At 41.9% G+C, this 19,719-nt stretch overlaps 1 protein-coding gene across 3 annotated transcripts in view; it reads left to right on the plus strand.

The window, feature by feature from the left end:
* The first annotated feature begins 13,314 nt into the window (after nt 1-13,314).
* The window catches only part of ADAMTS3 (ADAM metallopeptidase with thrombospondin type 1 motif 3), a 266,537-nt gene continuing 260,132 nt past the window's right edge, over nt 13,315-19,719 (plus strand). For all 3 annotated transcript variants that reach the window (XM_055341722.1, XM_055341740.1, XM_055341730.1), the window contains exons 1-2: nt 13,315-13,417; nt 14,708-14,735. In XM_055341722.1, coding sequence (XP_055197697.1) covers nt 13,349-13,417; nt 14,708-14,735 — 97 coding nt within the window. In that variant the 5' untranslated portion in view covers nt 13,315-13,348. The remainder of the gene's footprint in view (nt 13,418-14,707; nt 14,736-19,719) is intronic.

Below are 19,719 nucleotides of genomic sequence, written 5' to 3' on the forward strand. Positions count from 1 at the left end.
TCTTCCTTTTTAAAATGTGAGGAACCTAGAATGTTTTAGGCAAAAACAAATTAAAATCAAACTCTGAGATATTATATGCTATGATAATTAAAATTGCTAGATTTTATGTGTGTATATGTGAATATATAATTTTATGTTATATATGATGTTTTTTGTCACTGTGTTGCTATTTTTTTAAAAGATTTTATTTATCTATTCATGAGAGACACAGAGAGAGGGTGGGGGGCAGAAACATAGGTAGAGGGAAACGCAGGTTCCATGCAGGGAGCCCGATATGGGACTCCAGGATCGCGCCCTGGGCCAAAGGCAGGCACCAAACCGCTAAGCCACCCAGGGAGCCCATTGTGTTGCTATTTTAAATAAATATTCTTTTGGGTTCCTGGACCCAATTCCAATGTGTATGTGTGTCTGTGTGTGCGTAGGCTTCCCTTAACTGACAAGCAGTTCTTAGATATCAGCAGGGTGTTTGAGAATTCAGCTCAGTTCAACTCAATTCTGACAGTATCTATCCAGAGATTGTGTCAGGTTCCACAGATAAAGGGCTTCGTCCCATAAAATAGCCCTCTACTTTGGATGCCAATCACAATCCCAGTTTGTTACCCATACTCTGACCAACTGGCTATAAATCAGAGGTTTTCACTATCCCCTCCTTGGAGTCCAGTTAATTTGCTAGAATAATTCACAGGACTCAGGAAACTTGTAGCTATTCTTGTAAGCAAGTTTAGGAGACTCTAGTTTGTATATTTATAAGGATTTTCTTTTGTTTCCACAAAGCTCAATGAGTATGAAAACGTTATAGTCTCAGAGCATTTGTTAAAATACCATTCTAGAATGTTTACTTACATTAATGCAATAGTTGTTTCAGAAAGCTTCCTAAGATGGCTCATCACTTATGCATAGCTTTTTGGTAATAATGGGTTTTCTCTGGTTAAAATAAGATTTCCTTTTTTGAAGTCACTGACACTTATGGGAAAATATTTGGCAATAGACATATAGGTAATGTAACAAACTAAATATAAGATATTCTTTAAGAACAAACTATATGACCTGAAGAACAGGAGTTTAGAATATATCACTAAATTGGGCCCTAATGGGGTATTCTATGAAAAACATTTTCCTAGATAAATTCATTTCAGTGATCAATGACTTTTTCATGTTTAAATGTTGATTATCTGCCACTGATGTTTTCAGCTTGCCTTTGCCTATAGGAAGGAAGTGGAGTTTTGTGAATGTGCTTGCTTAGCTTCATGTACATATTACGGTGGAAGAGTGAGGAGTACCTTCATAGTCCATGTGATAGCGATTCAAAGTGAAAATCATTCTAGGAGAACAGACCATTAGGGAGGTTCCATTCCGCCCCCCCTCCCCCAATTACTTTGCACCTGGGATTCTAATCTGGAACTAATTCTTTCCCCTGACTGCAATTTCAAGTGCCCCTCCCTCTGCCACAACAGGATGAAGAGGCCCCAGGCTAGAATGCTGCAGGGCTAAGCAATTAGAAATTCTTCCAGAATAAATACAGTACACTACTGGCATTTCTAAAGTCTATAAGAAGGAAGAAACTTCTGAAACTAGAGAAATCAGTTGGTAATGATTTTAAAGGTAACTGTGAACATTTGCCATTGCATCTTTTAGCAAAGAAGCTTTTTTTTTTTTTTAAGATTTTATTTATTTATTCATGAGAGACACACACACACAGAGGCAGAGACACAAGCAGAGGGAAAAGCAGGCTCCTTGCAAGGAGCCCAACGTGGGACTTGATCCCGGATCCTGGATCCCAGGATCACACCCTAAACGGAAGGCAGATGCTCAACTGCTGAGCTACCCAGGCATCCCATAAAGAAGCTCTTGATAGAGGAAAGCAACTCATCTCTTTGAAATTAACAAGGAATGAAATTAGCTTGATTCACTCAAATAATCAACCATGCTTAAACAATGCCAGGAAGTAAATCTAGACCCACTTAGATGTAAGGCAACTGTTCTCTTAGCCACCCCAAAGATTCTCACCAATTCCTAAGTGGAAAGTAAGTGTGGTTTATATTAGAGTTTCACTGTATGCCCTGTATTTGTGCGTACACTGACCACGTGGTAAAATACCAAGAATATGAATTCTTCATCCATGGTATGGGTTTGATTTTTCTCACCAATTTTTTTTTTAAATTTTGTAAAGTCTTAGCTTAGTGAACCCTCAAGTATTAATAAAAAAATGGGTAGGCACCACTTCCTATTATAACTTCATGCCTCAAATGGACAGATTTAGGTTTAGCATGTATGATTTTGCAACTATTGGGGTGTTCAAAAATGTTAATTTTTTTTATTTTATTTAAATTTAGTTAAAACAGGGATCCCTGGATGGCTCAGCAGTTTGGCGCCTGCCTTCAGCGGGGGGCGTGGTCCTGGAGGCCCGGGATCGAGTCCTACCTCGGGCTCCCTGCATGGAGCCTGCTTCTTCTCTCCTGTGTCTCTGCCTCTCTCTCTCCTCTGTGTCTCTAATTAATAATTAATTAATTAATTAATTAATTAAGTTAAAACATATTTTAATCCCCAGACCTCTGGGCTGTTAAAAAATTCAATCTCAGTTACTTCATCTCACTTTGTGGAATTTCACAGTCACCAAAGTAGAGGGAATAGCCTCTCTCGGTTTGGATGGCATATGGTACCTTTGAGATGCCCTATGTCTTGGCCTCTGTGGCTTGGCGGGGAGCACAGGTGCTTGGGTTTCAGCTTCCCTGGGCCCAGTGACAGCCCTTCCCTTCTAAGACCTTGCTGTTTCCATGGACTTTGGCTTCCCAAACCTTATGGGAACCTAGATCTCTAAAATCTCTTAGTCTCACCAGCCAAGAGAAGTCCCCCACTTCTTTTTCCCCTAAGCTTCTGGAAAACAAGAGCGAGCAAGAAGACAAGGACATTTCTTCTTCTTTTTAGCCTTTTTCTTGAAGCAAGAGCATACAGAACTTGGTGTGTGTGTGTTGAGAGGGGACTTGGAGGTGGAGAAGATATACTGAAAAAAAAAACCAGTAAGAGAACAAAACAAGTAAATATGTGCTGCGTCATAGGTAGTTCACATCTTTGTACGGAATGCTCTCCACAAGACCTCTCTCTATCCGTGTATTAGTCATGGGAACACTTCATCTGTTCTCACAGAGGATGAAAGAACAGCACTTTCTAGAGTGATCAGAGAGATTAATGGAACACTTGTATTCCCATAAACAGGATTTAAAGAGACCCTATTATATGGATGTGAGAGAAAAATGGGCATTATAAATCTAGGAAACATCTATGTGGGCTTGAAACATGTGCCACCATATTAGAATTACTGGACTTACTCTGACTTGCATCAAGCAAATCATTTTATGATTAATCAAAATCCCTCACACTACCGTACCTAGAGAGTGCTTTGTGGTTAGTCTCTCAATAAAAGCATCAACTAAGTCCTTCAACTTCCTTTTCTTCAAGAGGAATAACCTTAGACAGTTTCTTGAATTCTAATACCTTCGTTTGGGCCAATTGCTAATGAAGAGCAAATTGGAGACACATCTCCAGCCTTAGCGCAGGATGCTCGTTGTATGAACAGCACCTCAATGGGAATGTCAGTCATGTTCCTGTGGGCAACACACATGCCTAAGAGGGACTGTAGACTGTAGACTGTGATTAATTTTTCAAGAATCAATAATTAGCCTTTCTTAAACTGGTTTTATTTAACATGCTCACTATGTCAGAAAGAGCACGGCTTAGTGACTTTTTTAGTAAAAGCACATTTAATCTCCTAATCAATACCACAGAGATGCTTCCCTGAGCTTATTTCTACCCAGTTCAGAATTCTATGTTGATTGTGTATAATGAATATTTAGTAAGGTATAAGTGACAAAATTAGATGTTCTAAATAGCTCATGCTTGGTTTTAATGTCATGTGGTCCTCTTTTTTAAAGTTATCTCTAAATAGTTTGTACTGGGGTCTTGTGACATGGTATTTTCTGAGGACAAACTATGTCACCGTCACCTGGGAACTCCTTAGAACTGCCCCACCCCAAATTTACTGCATCAGAATTTGTATTTATTAGGTAAAAGTTTGAGCAGCACATCTTTGGACACAATTTAGATCGAATTATCTGTGAAACTTTGGAAAACTGTAGATGTCAAGTTTCCAGAGCAGATCTACTGAATCAGAACAGTTGGGATTGCACACAAATGTGGATTTACAAAAGTGTTAATCCCAGGGTTTTTAATATAGTGTTATATTACTTTCGGATGTACAATATAGTGATTCAATATTTCCATACATCACCCAGTGCTCATCACAACACAAATGTGCATTTAAAAAGAAACCTCCATAGGTCATCTTCTTAACAATTTTTCTAACAGTGGGAAGAAAACACCATGGTAAACAGAAATATGTTTTCAGCATGAATTGTCACAAGTAGGTGTTTAGTTCAAATATTGAAACTTTTTTTTTCCCCACTAAGTCAACAAATTTGAGGATTGGCTAAAGTTTATAGACTTGCATTACTTCCTTACGGTATTAACAATTTGAATTATTAATAATGGAGAAATATTCTCCATTTTGTTCCCAAATGTGTGAAAAGCATTTAAGTGTTATTAGCATATTTGATTCTGTATAAAGTTACATTGATGGTAAATGTTCTTCCTGTAATGTTTGCATCTCTTTGAGATGACATAGGACTACTGACATGGTTCTATAATTTTCCATTTGCACTGTCTCCACTAAGCATTTATCATTTGAACTTGCCAGAATAGTGATAGCTTCTGCGTTCTTGCTTTGTTTAGTGTGACAATAACAGAAGACATAAATCTTTGTGTTTTTTTTTCTTAAAATAAATGAATTTTTGTAATAATAGCAACCAAATAAGGGCAGCACCAATTTTTAGATTCCTTATATCTGGTTTATCATCTGGCTGAGAATCTCTCCAGATAAAAACCCAAGTCTTTCCAGATCAGAGTTCAGGCTTCTTTGTTTTGCTTTTGTTTTTGTTTTGTTGTTTTTCCTAAAAAGCTAGATTCTAAGATTGAGAATTGTGTTTTCTTAAGAAGAGACAGTCTACAACTGGTTGTTGATTTCATAACTACTTTTTCATTTTTCTGGTGGATTGTTTTCTGCCCATTTTCCCTATGCAAATTATTCCTAATTCTAGTCTAGAAAAAATTAATTGCTGCCTTAGTGAATGCATATAACACCCTGAGAACTGGAACTAATCTTTTTGAAAAGTTGTTTTTATGTGGTAAAATTGGGGATGACTTGATAACTCAGTGGAATCACAAAGTTTGTTTTTCCATAGAAAAAAAGATAAAACCCTTATAAACATTTTGTGAACATTTTGCCAGCCAATGGATACAAAATGCAGGTTCAGAAAGTTAACAAAAAATATAAACTCTGTTAGTTCAGGTGTACTTCAATGATGTGTGAAACACACTGTGACTCACCATATAGCATAACTATGGTTTTCTGTGTAGTCATTGGATTGAATATCCAGAAGACATCTGACTCTATTTCTTTGCTTTTAGACAGCATGGAAAGAGTCAAGTATCCTAATCTCAAAAATCTACAGGAAATTATACTGCAGAACTTGCTTTTGTTAACTAATAGTAGAAATTCTTCCTTAAGTGGAAGGATTCTTCTAAATGTAATTTTAATATAGCTTTTTTTCCACAGAAAGCCATTTCATCTGGTTTTGACTCTAGTGTAAATTCAGAACACTTAATTAAGTTTCTGGCTTGAAAGCAACTTATGTTCTCCTATAAGAGAACTCAATTTTCGAGCTGCGAGTGCTAATTTGCTAGATCTCTCTCTTCCTCAATACATTCTGTTGAGTTCCACTGAAAATGGTAAAACTACTCTATTTTTTTTAACGTGGTAATTAATTCATAGATTTTTTTGTACTGTGAAGTACCTCCCAAATGTTATGTATCATTGAGTTGAGAATTACAGAAAACAACACACAGCTTTGAAGTTAACAATTTGGTGGCATTTCAAAATATAAGGGTTGGTATAATTTGTAGGAATTGGTTAGCTATTTAACTAAATTTATCATATATTTATTGCATAGTCAACTCTGAAAAGCACTGTGCCACATTTCGGATTTTGAAGCTCTCCAAGAAAGTATACTGATTCCATTCAATAGTTCTAAATATTCATCTGTTTTATTCTGAGTTCCACTATAGTAGAGTTCCTTGAATTATCTAGAGGGAAATTATGGCATAAATGCAAAGTCATCTGATGATACTTCTCAGTGCTAATAGACTAGCTATAACTATTGAGTTGTGCCATATCAAGTAACATTTGGAAGAATTTTAAATTTTAATTATTCTCTTATTTCTGTTTAAACCCCAAGAAGACTCTGATCTTCTAAGCTTCTTTGCTTCTTCCAAGCAAAAAATATTTCAAAAACTTGAAGAAAATAGAAAGATTATAAAAGTAATGGAAGGTAGACAACAATAGCTGTTTATGTTAGTTATAAACAGTTAAATATATCAATTGTTAAATCAAACTTTATTAAGGAAAGAAATAAGGCTATTTATGTTGCTAATCAAAGATAGGGATATAATGAATAATCAATCCCAAGTCAAGAAAAAGGAGGAAAATCAAGGAACATGAGTAATAATTTTCCCTTAAGTTTTGTCCCATGGTGGAATTATTCTTCCAAAAGCAAATGATTAAATATAAAAATTCTGGATATTCAAGTTTATCCATGTAAGATAATGGTTTTCCTCTGGAGAAAAAGACTGTGGGAACAATACTGCTTCAATCACGAACCAAAGAATGAACCTGATGACCTAGTAGGGCTTTTCCATTTCTAATTTCTTGATTCTTGTATTCATTCAGAAATTTTCCTGTTTAATTTTTGTCTTTCGATGGGACTTCCAAAAACTCCTGTAAAAAGGTCAGGTTGGAAATAGCTTATTCACTGATAATAGGAGGGAAAAAAATATTCATTTCACTCTGCTAAGTAGAGACAGGAAATATTTTCTTCCTCATTCACTGAACAAATATTGTCTCATTGCCTACTATGTGCTAGGCTCTATGCTATGGATATGAAAGGTTAGCATCTTAACTCCTAACCAACCTAACATCTTGGCTAAAAATAATAACAGTAATGTATACACAGTATGCTCGATTCTCTGATCCACAAATGAAAAATCAGTATTACATAAATAGAGGAAGGTGCTATGTGAGAGGAAGATTTTTATCCTTAATGAGCAGCAAACTGATTCCATATATGATGCTATCAGCCCCATTTCCTCATTTTGCAATGAGAAAATACATCTTGTAGCATATTCTTTGAGGCTATAGGGATTGAAGAAGTGGAGAAGATAGCCAATAGGCCCAGCTCTCACATTCTTATAATGGTAAGTTCCACATACTTACTCTCCAGTTTCTCTGTGTTGGTTCTAGATGCCAACAATTCCAGGGCCTGGAATAAAGCTCATCACCAGGAAAAATGACATGATTTTCCATGGGCATGCCCGGGAAGTAGTACTCTGTAACTTCCATGGGATGGAAATTGGGCTAGATACCTGTAGTTGAAGTGAATAAAGCAGAGTTCAATTCCCCGAAGGAACTTGCAATGTAGAGGAGGGGGCGGATATAAATCTGGTTAATTATGATGCAATAAAGTTTTGTACTTATGTTTTGAACAAAGGTGAGTAGATAATTTCTCAGATTTATTTGACCATGGGAAAGAAATAAAAATGATAATCTATCTAATTAATATTGACAGGAAGTCATAGATATATTAAAAGTGTGGGAAAACAATTAAAATTAAAAACTCATACTCTGTGAAAGTCAAGGTCAAGAGAATAAGAAGACAAGCCAGAGACTGGGAGGAAATATTTGCAAAAGATCTTTTGCAAATAAAGATAAAGAACTATTCTCTAAAATACACAAAGAAGTAAAACTCAACAATAGGAAAATAAACAACCCAATTAAAAAATGGGCCAAAGACCTTAGCAGACACTTTAGCAAAGAAGATACATAGATGGCAAATAAGCATATGGAAAAAAATGCTCTACCTCACATGGCTTCAGGGAAATGCAAATTAAAACAACAATGAGATACCAATATATACCTATTAGAATGGTCCAAATCTGGAAAACTACACCACCAAATGTTGACAAGTATGTGGGACGACAGGAACTCTCAAATATTCCTCACTGGTGGGAATGCAAAGTGGTACAGCTACTTTGGAAGATGGTTTGGCAGTTTCTTATAAAATTAAGCATACCCTTACCATATGATCCAGCAATCATGATCCTTGGTATTTACCCAAAGGAGTTGAAAGCTCATATCCACACCAAAACCCATACATTTGAAACCATGTTTCTAGCAGTTTTATTCATAACTACCAATCTTGGCAGCAACCAAGATGTCCTTCAGTAGCTGAATGAATAACCTGGGGTATATCCAGCCAATGGAATATTACTGAAAATTAAAAAGAAATGAACAATCAAGCCATAAAAAGACATGGAGGAAACTTAAATGCATATTACTAAGTGAAAGAAGACAATCTGAAAAGGCTACACACTGCATGATCCCAACTATATGACATTCTGGAAAAGGCAAAACTATGGAGATAATAAAAAAGATCAATGATTATCAGGGGCTAGGGGATGGGGAAGGATGAATAGGTGGAGCATAGAGGATTTTTAGGGCAGTGAAAATGCTTTGTATGATATTATGATGGATATACAGTCATTATACATTTGTCCAAATCCATAGAATATACAAAAACAAGAGTGAACCATATATAAACTGTGGACTTTGGGTGGTTATGATGTGTCAGTGCAGTTTCATCAATTCTAACGTATCACTCTTTTGTTACACTTTGGAAGGTGCTAATAAAAGCAGAAGTTCTGCTTGTGCAGGGGTAGGGGGCATTTGAGAAATTTCCATCTCCTCCTCAGTTCTGCTGTGAACCCTATACTGCTCTAAAAACAAATCTTACCCCCCCCAAAAAAAAAGTGTGAGAAAGGCAAAACGCAAATTATAAATGAATTTTTTTGCTGTAAAAAAGCCTAAAATTTATATGTTTAAAACACAATACGCATTGTGTATCAAAATATTGTCATATTATAACAAGATATACAACATTGACCAGACAACCTCAACTGGAAAACACACACACACACACACACTCCTGCTTAGTTAACTGTTGCCAATATGAGGACAGATTAAAATGTTCATACATCAACTGATTTCAAGAAATTTAAGTCTTAAAGGGAATGATTTCACAATTAGGAAGACTACATAATACGTTACTACTTTTGAAATTGTTTCTCTACTTCAAACATATTTTGGAAGAAAACGTACTACCGGCATTGGTTTAGTATTTTTGTGGAGCACAATGGGGTGAAAGAGGGTGTCCTTTGCCTTGTAGACAGGAAGAGGAAGGGTGTTACAGACCAAAAGGCCTGTATGTGCTAGTGCACGGACTTGAGTGTGGGAACAGCATTAGCTAGCTGGAGGCAAAGACACCTGGAGGGAAGTGATTTATTGCCAGGCAGGCCTGGAGGGGTCAGTGTGTGAAAGGAACTTAATGACTGGTTTGCTTTTGACTCCCTAACATTATCTCTTGTAAAATTCAAAGTTCACCACATTTTAGCTCTTTATATTTTCCTACTTTTCTTAGAACTTGCCATATTTCATTCCAATTGAGCCATCTGTACATATGCCATATAGCTTCAAGTAAAAAAAAAAAAATCTTCATTTAGGCCCTTATTATGTTCTGGACCATGTGCTAAACAACTTACATTCAAGGTTCTGTTAATTTTCATGAACATTTTGCATAAGCAGTATTGTTAAACTAATTTTAGATTGAGAAACTAACGCTGAATCTGCATGTGAATCCTACCTATCTGACTCAGGGTTCATTTTACTTTAATAATTGGTCTTTGTAATGGCATTTCCCCAGGTAATGTGTTCTTCAGAAGATAAAGCCTAAGAAAAAAGCATTCTGTGGTCAAATCAGTGCACTAATACCTCCCTCTTGAAGACTCAGTGTGCTTAGGATGTCAAACTCCCTGTGAAGTTCTGAAATAAAGAAATCCATTTCATGTTGTTGATCTGAGGACTTCACACACTTTAGTTGACTGAAAATTCTTGTGTGTGTGTGCACGCGCGCATGTATAAGACATTTAACATTCCAGGACATACTTTGCGAAACCTTGTCTTAGAGTATATTGGGAGAACCTTATTAATCTGAGCCCAATCATTAAATGAATCCAAGAAATATAGAGCTAACTATAAGCTCTTAAGTCAGTGTTTGTCAGAATGAGGGTCATGAGTTACTGGTTTGTGAAAGCAATGAAGTGGATCCTGACCAGTATTGGAGGGAAACCCAGGAAACAAATAGGATAGAAAATAACAGAGTTGTTGCATGTAGCATGTCCTGAATCATGAAACTTTTACTGGGTCACAATGTAAAATACGTTTCTCTCTGTGGTCATGGCCAAAAATGTCAGAAGTCACCGTTTTCATGAAAGTCCCATGAATTGCTTGTTGTACCAGGGGTTACTGTAATGACAAATGCCTGAACTTCATAAAATTTAACATAAAAAGGACTACTGTAATGCCATGGCTAAATACAGTCTTTGAATTACTTAAAATAAGAGAATTTTTAAAGCTGAAATACCTCTTGGGGGAACCAAAATAGTTTGGTGACTTATCAAGGTCAAACAGTCCAACCTGGGCCTAAAACCTAGGTTTTCTGACTTGTACTCTAGTATTCTTTTACTTGTCAGTGAAAATTGACATACTTTATATTTATAGAACATGAAGATTATTATTTTTTTTAATGAATAAGAAAACTAGGTATAAAATTCAGCAAATCACTCCTGGATAGTAAGTCAATGACAGGTTACAAACATGCTGGAGGCTTTAGTTGAGGGGAAAAAGTGACTTAGCATACTTCAGTGCTGCGGTCTAATTACAATTCCACCCCAGAAAGTAATCAACTTAATACCCCATTTGGGGTATTTAAGTCATCTGGCTATTTAGTTATCTGGTTTCTCATTTGCAAATGTTAAGTGTCCCATATTAGAAGACTTAGCATCAACATATCAGTGATGTAGTAACCCTCAAATAACGAATCCAAGCGTAAGAAACCTCCAAACTCTGCACCGTTTTCGAAAAAGAAAGGGAGCTATGACTTCCTGAGGAATCCCTTAGCAAAGTAAACATTAGCTTCCACACATTTTACTTTAGGTGACTCTTTCCAGTTGAAGGTTTGAGGATTCTACCTAAAGCTGTGCCTCAGCACCCTCCTCTCAGGTGTGTTCTAGAGAGGGAGGATCTGAGGCCGGTCGGGGGAGGGTGGAAATACTTTCTCTTGCAGCCCTGCGCTCCCTGGAAAGTGCCCGCAGGGGTCCGCCTCGGAAGGGAGCGCGGGCTTGGATTCCAGCAAAGCGTCTTCGCATCCTCAGGGCCCCCGGAGCCCAGGGAGGTGTCCTCCCCGGCCACCGGGCAGAGGTCATCTGATGGCTTAACCTCGGTGGGAGGAGGAGACGCCGAGGCCTGTGTGCTCTAGTGATGAACCGAAGCATCCGGTGAGTCAAGGAAGGGACATGGCATCTTGCAAAAGTGAGACCAACGAGTCAAACAGAAACAAGATCTTAGAGGGGGGCCGCGGCCACCGCCACGGGGCGCGGGGGGCGTTTGGAGGCATCTGAGCGCGCGGTCGAGGCCGGAGGTCGCTGGGGCTCCCCGGGGAGCCCTTTCCCGGGCTGGGGGGACGCCGGAGGTTGCAGGGGGTGGATTCCTGAAGCCCGGGGCTGCCCTTGGACCCTCCCCCTTCCTATAGTGAACTCCCCACCCGTCCCGCCCGCAGGGACCGCGGCTTCCCTTGGGCCGCCCCCTCCCCGGGCCCATCTCGCGGGGGCTGGACGGGGCCCGGGGGAAGGGGGTGGACGGGGCCCGGGGGTGGACCCCCTCCCTCGCCGCACAGGCCCCCGCAGAAGCGCTTGCAACCGCGACCCTGCCCCGAGCCGGCGCCCGCGGGACCGTCCCCACGCCTGCCCGCCCCTCCCAGTCCTCGCCGTCCGCCCGCCCCGGCCAGCCCGGCGGGCGCGGGGGGCGCGGGTCCCAGCCCCAGCCCCTGCCCCAGCTCCTGCCCCAGCCCCTCCCCCAGCCCCATCTCCTGCCCCAGCCCCTGCCCCAGTTCCTGCCCCAGCCCCAGTTCCTGCCCCAGCCCAGCTCCTGCCCCAGCCCCTGCCCCAGCTCCTGCCCCAGCTCCTGCCCCAGCTCCAGCCCCAGCTCCTGCCCCAGCTCCTGCCCCAGCTCCTGCCCCAGCTCCTGCCCCAGCTCCTGCCCCAGCCCCTGCCCCAGCTCCTGCCCCGCCCCAGCCCTGCCCCAGCTCTGCCCCAGCTCCTTCCCCAGCCCCAGCCCCAGCTCCTGCCCCAGCCCCAGCCCCTGCCCCAGCTCCTGCCCCTTCCCCTGCCCCAGCCCCTGCCCCAGCTCCAGCCCCAGCTCCTGCGCCCTGCCCCAGCCCCTGCCCCAGCTCCTGCCCCTTCCCCTGCCCCAGCTCCAGCCCCAGCTCCTGCCCCAGCCCCAGCTCCTGCCCCTTCCCCAGCCGCAGCCCCAGCCCCGCGTGACGTGGGCGCCGCGGCGGGAGGGGCCGCCCGGGGGGCTCCGGCCGCCTTATTAGCGCCCGGCGGGTCGCGGGCAGCCCCAGCCCGCAGCCCGGAGCAACCGGAGCCGCGGCTCCCCACTCCTCCCACCGCCCCCGCCAGCCTCCTCCTCCTCCTCCTCCTCCCCCCCCCGCGGCTCCTCCCGCCCCCACCTCCGAGCGAGCCGCGGAGTCGCCCTCCGCCTGCCTCTTCCTCCCGCTCCCGCTCGCTCGTCTCTCTCGCTAACACTTGCCCCTGCTGTGCTGCGGGCACCCGAGCGTTCGCGGCGCCCACCCCGGGAACCAGTGGTGCTCGAAAAGCCCCGGAGAAGCCGCTGGGGGGCCGGGACAGTTGGAAGCCCCCGGTCCCTCCCGCTCTCCCGCGCAGCCCGCGCCGGCCCGCAGCACCTCCCCGCTCCGCACCGCGCTGGGGAGGACGAGGGTGAGGAGGTGGAGCGGGAGGAGCTGCCGGGCGGACGGGCCGGCAGTCTCAGGGCTCAGATTGCATTTTCACTGAAGCAGATCACAGAAGACCACTCCTTTTTCCCTTTTACTCTGCATTTTTCCCCCTTTTGCAAATTTTTAAATTCTTTTTCTTAATTCTTCTTCTTCTTTTTTTTTTAAGGGAAACTTATTTTTTTTTCTTTTTTTTGGGGGGGTGGGGGGAGGAGGGGGGGGGAGTTTGCTCTGGGCATTTGCTTTGCCCAGTGGTTGAAAAGTGCCCTCGACTCGTGATGGTTCTCCTGTCACTTTGGTTGATAGCAGCCGCTCTGGTAGAGGTTAGGACTTCAGCTGATGGACAAGTAAGTGGAAAATAATAACAATGCAAAACTCAAACCCAACCTTTTCCCGAAAAAGTTCCTCCCCTCTCTCCTCCTCCCCTCTCTCCCCCTCCCCTCCCCCCCTTCCCTGCTATCTTGCGCCTGCAGCAGCGGCGGCTGAGGGCTGGGTGCAGCGTGCGGGGCCCTCTGGGTGGGGGGGGGGCTTGAAGGGCGGGCGTGGGTCGTGACTCCCACCCTGGGAGCCCAGGCTCGTCACACCTAGGGTCCCCCCCCCCCCGTCCTCCCCACCTCGGGGCATCGCAACGATTCCTGGGGACAAACTGCAGCCAACAGCATCCTCGCGGGACCGTCGGGGTCCCCCCTCCGCGGAGGGCGGTCTGGGCGCCCCAGGGCAGCTCCGAGCGCTGCGTCCCGGGGCCCGCGGGGCTTCCCCTCCCCTCCCCTCCCCTCCCCTCCCCTCCCCTCCCCTCCCCTCCCTGACTCACAGCGTCTCCGGCAGCCGGGGGCGGGGGTTCAGGAAGTCCCCGGGCCGGCCCGGGAGCGACCCAGCAGACACGTGTCCTGGGAGGACCGCGAGCCTGGGGTTTGACAGTTGGGGCGGGGGCTGGGGACGCTTCCTGCCCCGCATCCTCCTGGGCAGAGGCTGGACGCCCGCGCCGCTCCCCTCCCCCTCCGCGCTGGGCTAGCACCGCTCGGTGGCCCCGCGGCCCAGCCCCCACCCTTCGGAGACTCCAGGTGAGGCCTGATGCTCGCGGAGTCCTGGAGCCGCTGTAAATCACGTCGGCTCCGGGCCCGGGGGACTTGGGGCGCAGAATTGCTCCGTGAGCTTTTGCAGCTTTCCTGGCCTGCCTGGTCCGGCCATAGGTGGAAAAAGTGCAAGACTGGTTGATTCTTGGCCTCATATCTGCTAGATCAGCTCCCCCCCTCCCCCCTGCCCCCCAATTTGGGTTTCTTTTCACGCATATAGACACAGAGACTGTCTTTGCTAATCCTCACCCAGTATATCTGAGTTTCAAAGAAAAGAATATTGAATGTCAGTGTTTATTTTGCAAGCTGCATCAATATTAAAATCAAAACGAGCAAACACCCCCCCCCCGCCCCCGTTGCAAACTGTTATTGAATTGCTTCATTCTCTTGCCACAAGAACCAACAAACCGAGGGAGGTGCAGCCTTTAGGCACCAATCCCAGTCTCCAGCATCTCCTGATTTAGCTCCTGAAAGGCATTAATGGTAGAAATAAAACGGACAAGGCGATAAGATGAAACCCAGTAACTGTTTCTTTTTACTCCCCCCCCCCCCCCTTCTTTGCAGGCTGGTAATGAAGAAATGGTGCAAATAGGTAAGCCTTGTTCTCAGATGTCGTTCTTATCTCGGTAGAAAGTAGAGAACGAAGTAAGCTAATCAAAATATTGTCTCTGACATTTCTCCCGTTGGTGGTTAAATAAACAGTCATTTGTAGTCCAGGAACATTTCTGTTCTTCCTCTTTCTGGAGGAGAGTCCTACTTTCCTCAGACTGCATTAAAGTGATATAAAAATTCTGCCATTGGACTTGTCATGCATCATTTTTTTTTTTTTTTTTTTTTTTTACTGTCTCTGGACAAGCCCCTGGTAGGTATTTGGAGGATGATGTAGAGGTTGGAAGAAAGTATGGAGATAAGTCAAATCAAACCAATTTGTGTAGCATTAGGAGGAGCACCTCTGATTAGAACAGAAGACAAAGTGTAAGAATGCTACAAAGAAGGATAAAATGAAAGAAGATGAAAATTTTTCTCTTAGAATTTTTCGAGCTATGTATAAGCCCTCTGATGACTTCTCTTATTCCATCCGCTTTACAATAATTATCAACTAAGGTGCAAGGCACTGCTGGGCATTTTGCAAATAACGTCTCAAACTTCAGTATTACCTGATGATGTGGGAATTATTCCCATTTTATGGGTGAGAAGACTGAGGCTCAGAGAGCATAAGTGACTTGTAACAGGTCACTCCAAAGTCCATATAATCTTTTTTAGAAGCTGTTTATAGTGAAGTATTTGTTCTGAATTCAGAGACTGAAAGTCATCAGGCCAGGAGCCAGGCTTCATTCAAATGTGTTTTTATACACATTTAACTTGGATTACTCTGAAAGATAAATTTTCGTTTTTGGCAGAGTATTAGTCCCCGCAAATTCTGTATTTGTCAAGTGATCTTATAAAGTCATCTTGGAGATGGAAAATCTTGATTACTGCGAACGTAGTTACCCATCATTGCCCGTGTGCTGTGCGTTGGGCATTGTATTCGTTGCTTTGTGCGCATTGTGTCATCTAACTCTCAGAAGCACACATGATGCAGAGACACCATTGTGTGTATTTCAGATTTGGAGAAAAAGGAGCTTGAGGTTCCACAGCTACCTGCTAGAGCACATAGTGGGGATCTGGGAGGATTCCATTCTTCTAAACTAATGGAGGGACCCCAAGGTTGGGGCCCAGAGATGTCCATATATAGCTGTCTCTCAGAATATGTCAGAATGCTTCCTTCCTGTACATTGTTTGGCGTTCTTGGCACTCTTCCTCAAGTTTAGGCCTCCATAGTGAGAGTAAGGCAAAGGGGACGACAGTGACTGAGAACTGCATTAAGTATATAGTGTCTGTGAAGAGACATTCGTTATTTGCAGCTGGTAACATGCAGCCATGAATATATATCTTTTTTAAACAAGGATTTAAAAGAAATCCTCAAACAAGTAGAAAAAAAAAGCTATCTTTCTTTTTTATTGCTTAAACATTTGATTACTTAAACATCCCAACTTTTCAATACATACATTAGAAGGCTAGAATGGGGCGGTTGGGGGGCTTTTTCCGTTAAGCATCCAAATCTTGATCTCTGCTCAGGTCTCCGTCTCCGGGTTATGAGTTCGAGCCCTCCCTGAGCCACACTTGGTGCGGAGCCTACTTAAAAAAAGAAAAAAAAGGAGATTACTCATTCTATCAAAGGAATACAATATAGGCTTTGATTAGATTTTCAGATAGAATCAGCATGTTCTCTTGTAAGAGGTCTTGAGTTAGACTTTGGTCCAGTCCTCATGTGAATATTAATTACTTTAGTCACAGGTTTCTACAGGGAAGGAAGTGATGCAGGTGTGTATAAATTTGGCAGGAGGAAAATGAGTAGCCTTGTGGAAGAAGGGAGCTCAGGGGACTTGTAGGTTGTGTTGCTGGAGATTTTCTTGATCCCAAGTTCCTCTTGCTTTATGGGGTTTCTCTCTTTTATTACTGTGATTTTTATTTACCATTTTCACATTGAGTGAAGAGAAGAACTAAAGATAAAAATAGGTTTGACTCATGAGTCTTGTGATAGTAAAAGTGTAGTTATCATTTGGCTTTGGGTTATAATCATTTATATAGCTCTTAAAAGGGATTTAAAAATATTTTTGAAAGATCTGCATATAGTAGTGAGATTTCTTTCCCTTGTATCCACATACCAAGGGGTTGCTAACCTGAAGGTTAAAATGCTCTCCCCTACAAATAATTAAGGACATTTTTTTCCAATAATTAATTTAAAAGTGGTTTTATGTAGCTGCTTGGAGGTGCTATTTGATCAATAGTACAATTAAAAGACTAATAAGGCTTGTAGAATTGATTGTTTTTATTGGTGTCCAAATTGGCTAGAGAAAAGTCCATGGTTCTAAGTAATTTCTGCATAACTTAAGGTCTCAGGAAGAGATAAATATAAATTAATGACAAGTCGCATATTATTAGGAAGCTCAATTTAGAGAAATAATTTCTTTTGAGATTTAGTATCCGTGCAGGCTGGTGCATATGAATGTACACCTTACTGATTCTTCACGAAGGGAACACTCTTGTATAACTAGCATCTGGATCAATACAACATTACTGGCAATTGTGCCACCTTCTTAGTACTATCCCCGCATGATAGCTAACCACCCTCTTGACTTTTGACGGGATAGTTAATTTTGCCAGTTTTTAAGAGTTTCTTTATTATAAATATAGTCACACAATATGTGCTTAAGAAAACAATAAAAAAAATACTTCTAATATGCTTCAGTCCTCTAGAGTAGGAAGGCTTCTGTTCAGGTAGAGAGAAGGCAGTTGTGGTGAGGGCAGGTTAAGAATACGTATAGGGGTATCACCTACATAGTATGTTAACAGGCCTTTGCTTCTTTCTCTCTCTACCCAGTAAAAAAAATGCCCTCTTGGTATGTGGGAAAGTATGATTCACCCTAGAGAAAATGGGTAAATAGGTTTTGAACTCTGACCTACTTCTCTGCTCCTTTGTCAACCAAAGAGGAACTATTTATCTACCCACCTATTTACACCCACACATAAAAACACTCATACACGTGCACACATACACACATATATACATATAGTACATGTATGCGTGTGCACGCATTGTGTATATATGTGGAAGTGTGTTTCATGAGGTTGTTAACATACTTCTGGGGCATATCAGGGAGTGGTTTCATTCTGACTCAGAGTATGGCCTTGGTAGGATGCCTAGGGTAATTGTGGGCAGCTGGCTGGCTGGCCTGATTGGGTAAGGACTCCTGCTCTCTAGGCTTAGGAGATGATCATAGTTCTGTAGAAATCGGAGAATCTGCAAAAGAATTCTCTAAGTCCTTTGTTTCATAAGCTACCACTTTGATATTGCCGGAGTATCATTAGAGGAAAAAATCATTGTGAGGCTTTGGTGAGTTCCCTCGTTCACCCCGTCTCTTGGAATCAGGGCATGTCTATCTTTCTTTGCCCTATTTCTGTTTCCAAGTCTCAAATTACATTCCATTTCATTTCTTAACAAAATAAAGTTGCTAATCTTGTCCTATTAAATATCCAGTTGACTGAGAAATATTTTTTTTCGTCGTTTGCAGGTATTTATTTGGTTTTCAAAGTTTAGTGTAAGTCACTTCACCTAGTGAATTGCTTATACTAGCATTTCTACTGGTGTAGACCTCATGAGAGCAAACCCTTTGTCTTGATAATTGCTGTATACCCAGTATATAAAATTGGGCTTGGTACCCTGTGGGTCTTCAAATATTTGTTATTCAGTGCATACATCTAGTAAGCAGGGTACTCTACTGGAATGCACCTGTGTTTGGAATTTTTCTTAAATGCTCTTGTTCTGTGCCTCTCTCTAGGTTTAATCAGTCCCCAAGAAAAGGAGGATGGTGTCAATGACTATACAATTAATTACTCAGTGTTACCAAGACTCCTTGTAACTTTCTTTTCACTCCACAAAGCTCAGGGACCTTGATTTCTTGGTTTCTTACACTTTTCTGTTTCTGTTCTGTGAGATTTGGCAACTTGAACTGAATTATGTGCAGGTTTGGAAGGCCCACTAAGTCTGCACTGATTTCTACCTGAGATCATTAGGGGAAATAAGATAACCTGAGCTTAAAATCTACCAACCCAGCAGCAAGACTGAAAAGTGTGATTTAAAGGGGTTTAAAGGGATTCTTTATAAAATTTGGAATTTTAGGTACCTGTATGGCCATTGTTCTTTCTTGTACCTAGAGATTATGCAGTTGACTTTACTGATTTAGCTTCCACCCCTCCATTGAACATGATAACGGGTAATATTCAATGCTTTAAGCTTTATAGATGAAGATGTTATTTAGTGTAGGATGTTAATCTACTACCAGCAAATTGTTATTGCTGTTTAGCTGAAATATTTCTTCCCCATACGTTGACTGTTTTTTCTTGCCACTGTACCAAATAACCATAATATTGCTCAGAAATGTTAAGAAATTCCCATGGTCATTTCTGCTTCCAGGATGATCATCTCTAAGCATTCTTTGCTTGTGGATAGCCAATCCAGATTACCTTGGAAAACCATTAGGGACAATTCCAAATTGCCTGGTAAAATCATGAGTGGTTTCAATATGAAGGATTTGGTTATGCTACTTGGACTGGATATATTGACAGTGATGACTTAGATGGAACTCTAATGTCAGATTTTTGGGAACCTTCTCTTTAGTGTTGCTCCAATAGAGATCAGCTGTTACTCCTAAGCTGTGCTACTTCTATTATTAGAAATTGTTGAATTTTTCTTTTTAATTAGTTTTTTTTTTCTGGATATAGATATTTTACATTGCCCATTATAATGGTCTTCTTTAGAGTTTTTCTGTATTCCTCAGATTTTTTGACAATCATCTTAAATATCAAACTGTTGTTATAATTTAGCATATTCTTACTCAGTCATCTTTCAGTACACAGATTGTGTAGATTACATGTTTTTGTTTGCGATTTTAGTATAACTTTCCATATCATTACAAAATCCTTATAAACATAATTTTAATCTCATTATCCTGATAAACCATAATTTATGTACT

Source organism: Nyctereutes procyonoides, unplaced genomic scaffold, assembly GCF_905146905.1.
Source record: "Nyctereutes procyonoides isolate TBG_1078 unplaced genomic scaffold, NYPRO_anot_genome, whole genome shotgun sequence".
Lineage (NCBI taxonomy): Eukaryota > Metazoa > Chordata > Mammalia > Carnivora > Canidae > Nyctereutes > Nyctereutes procyonoides.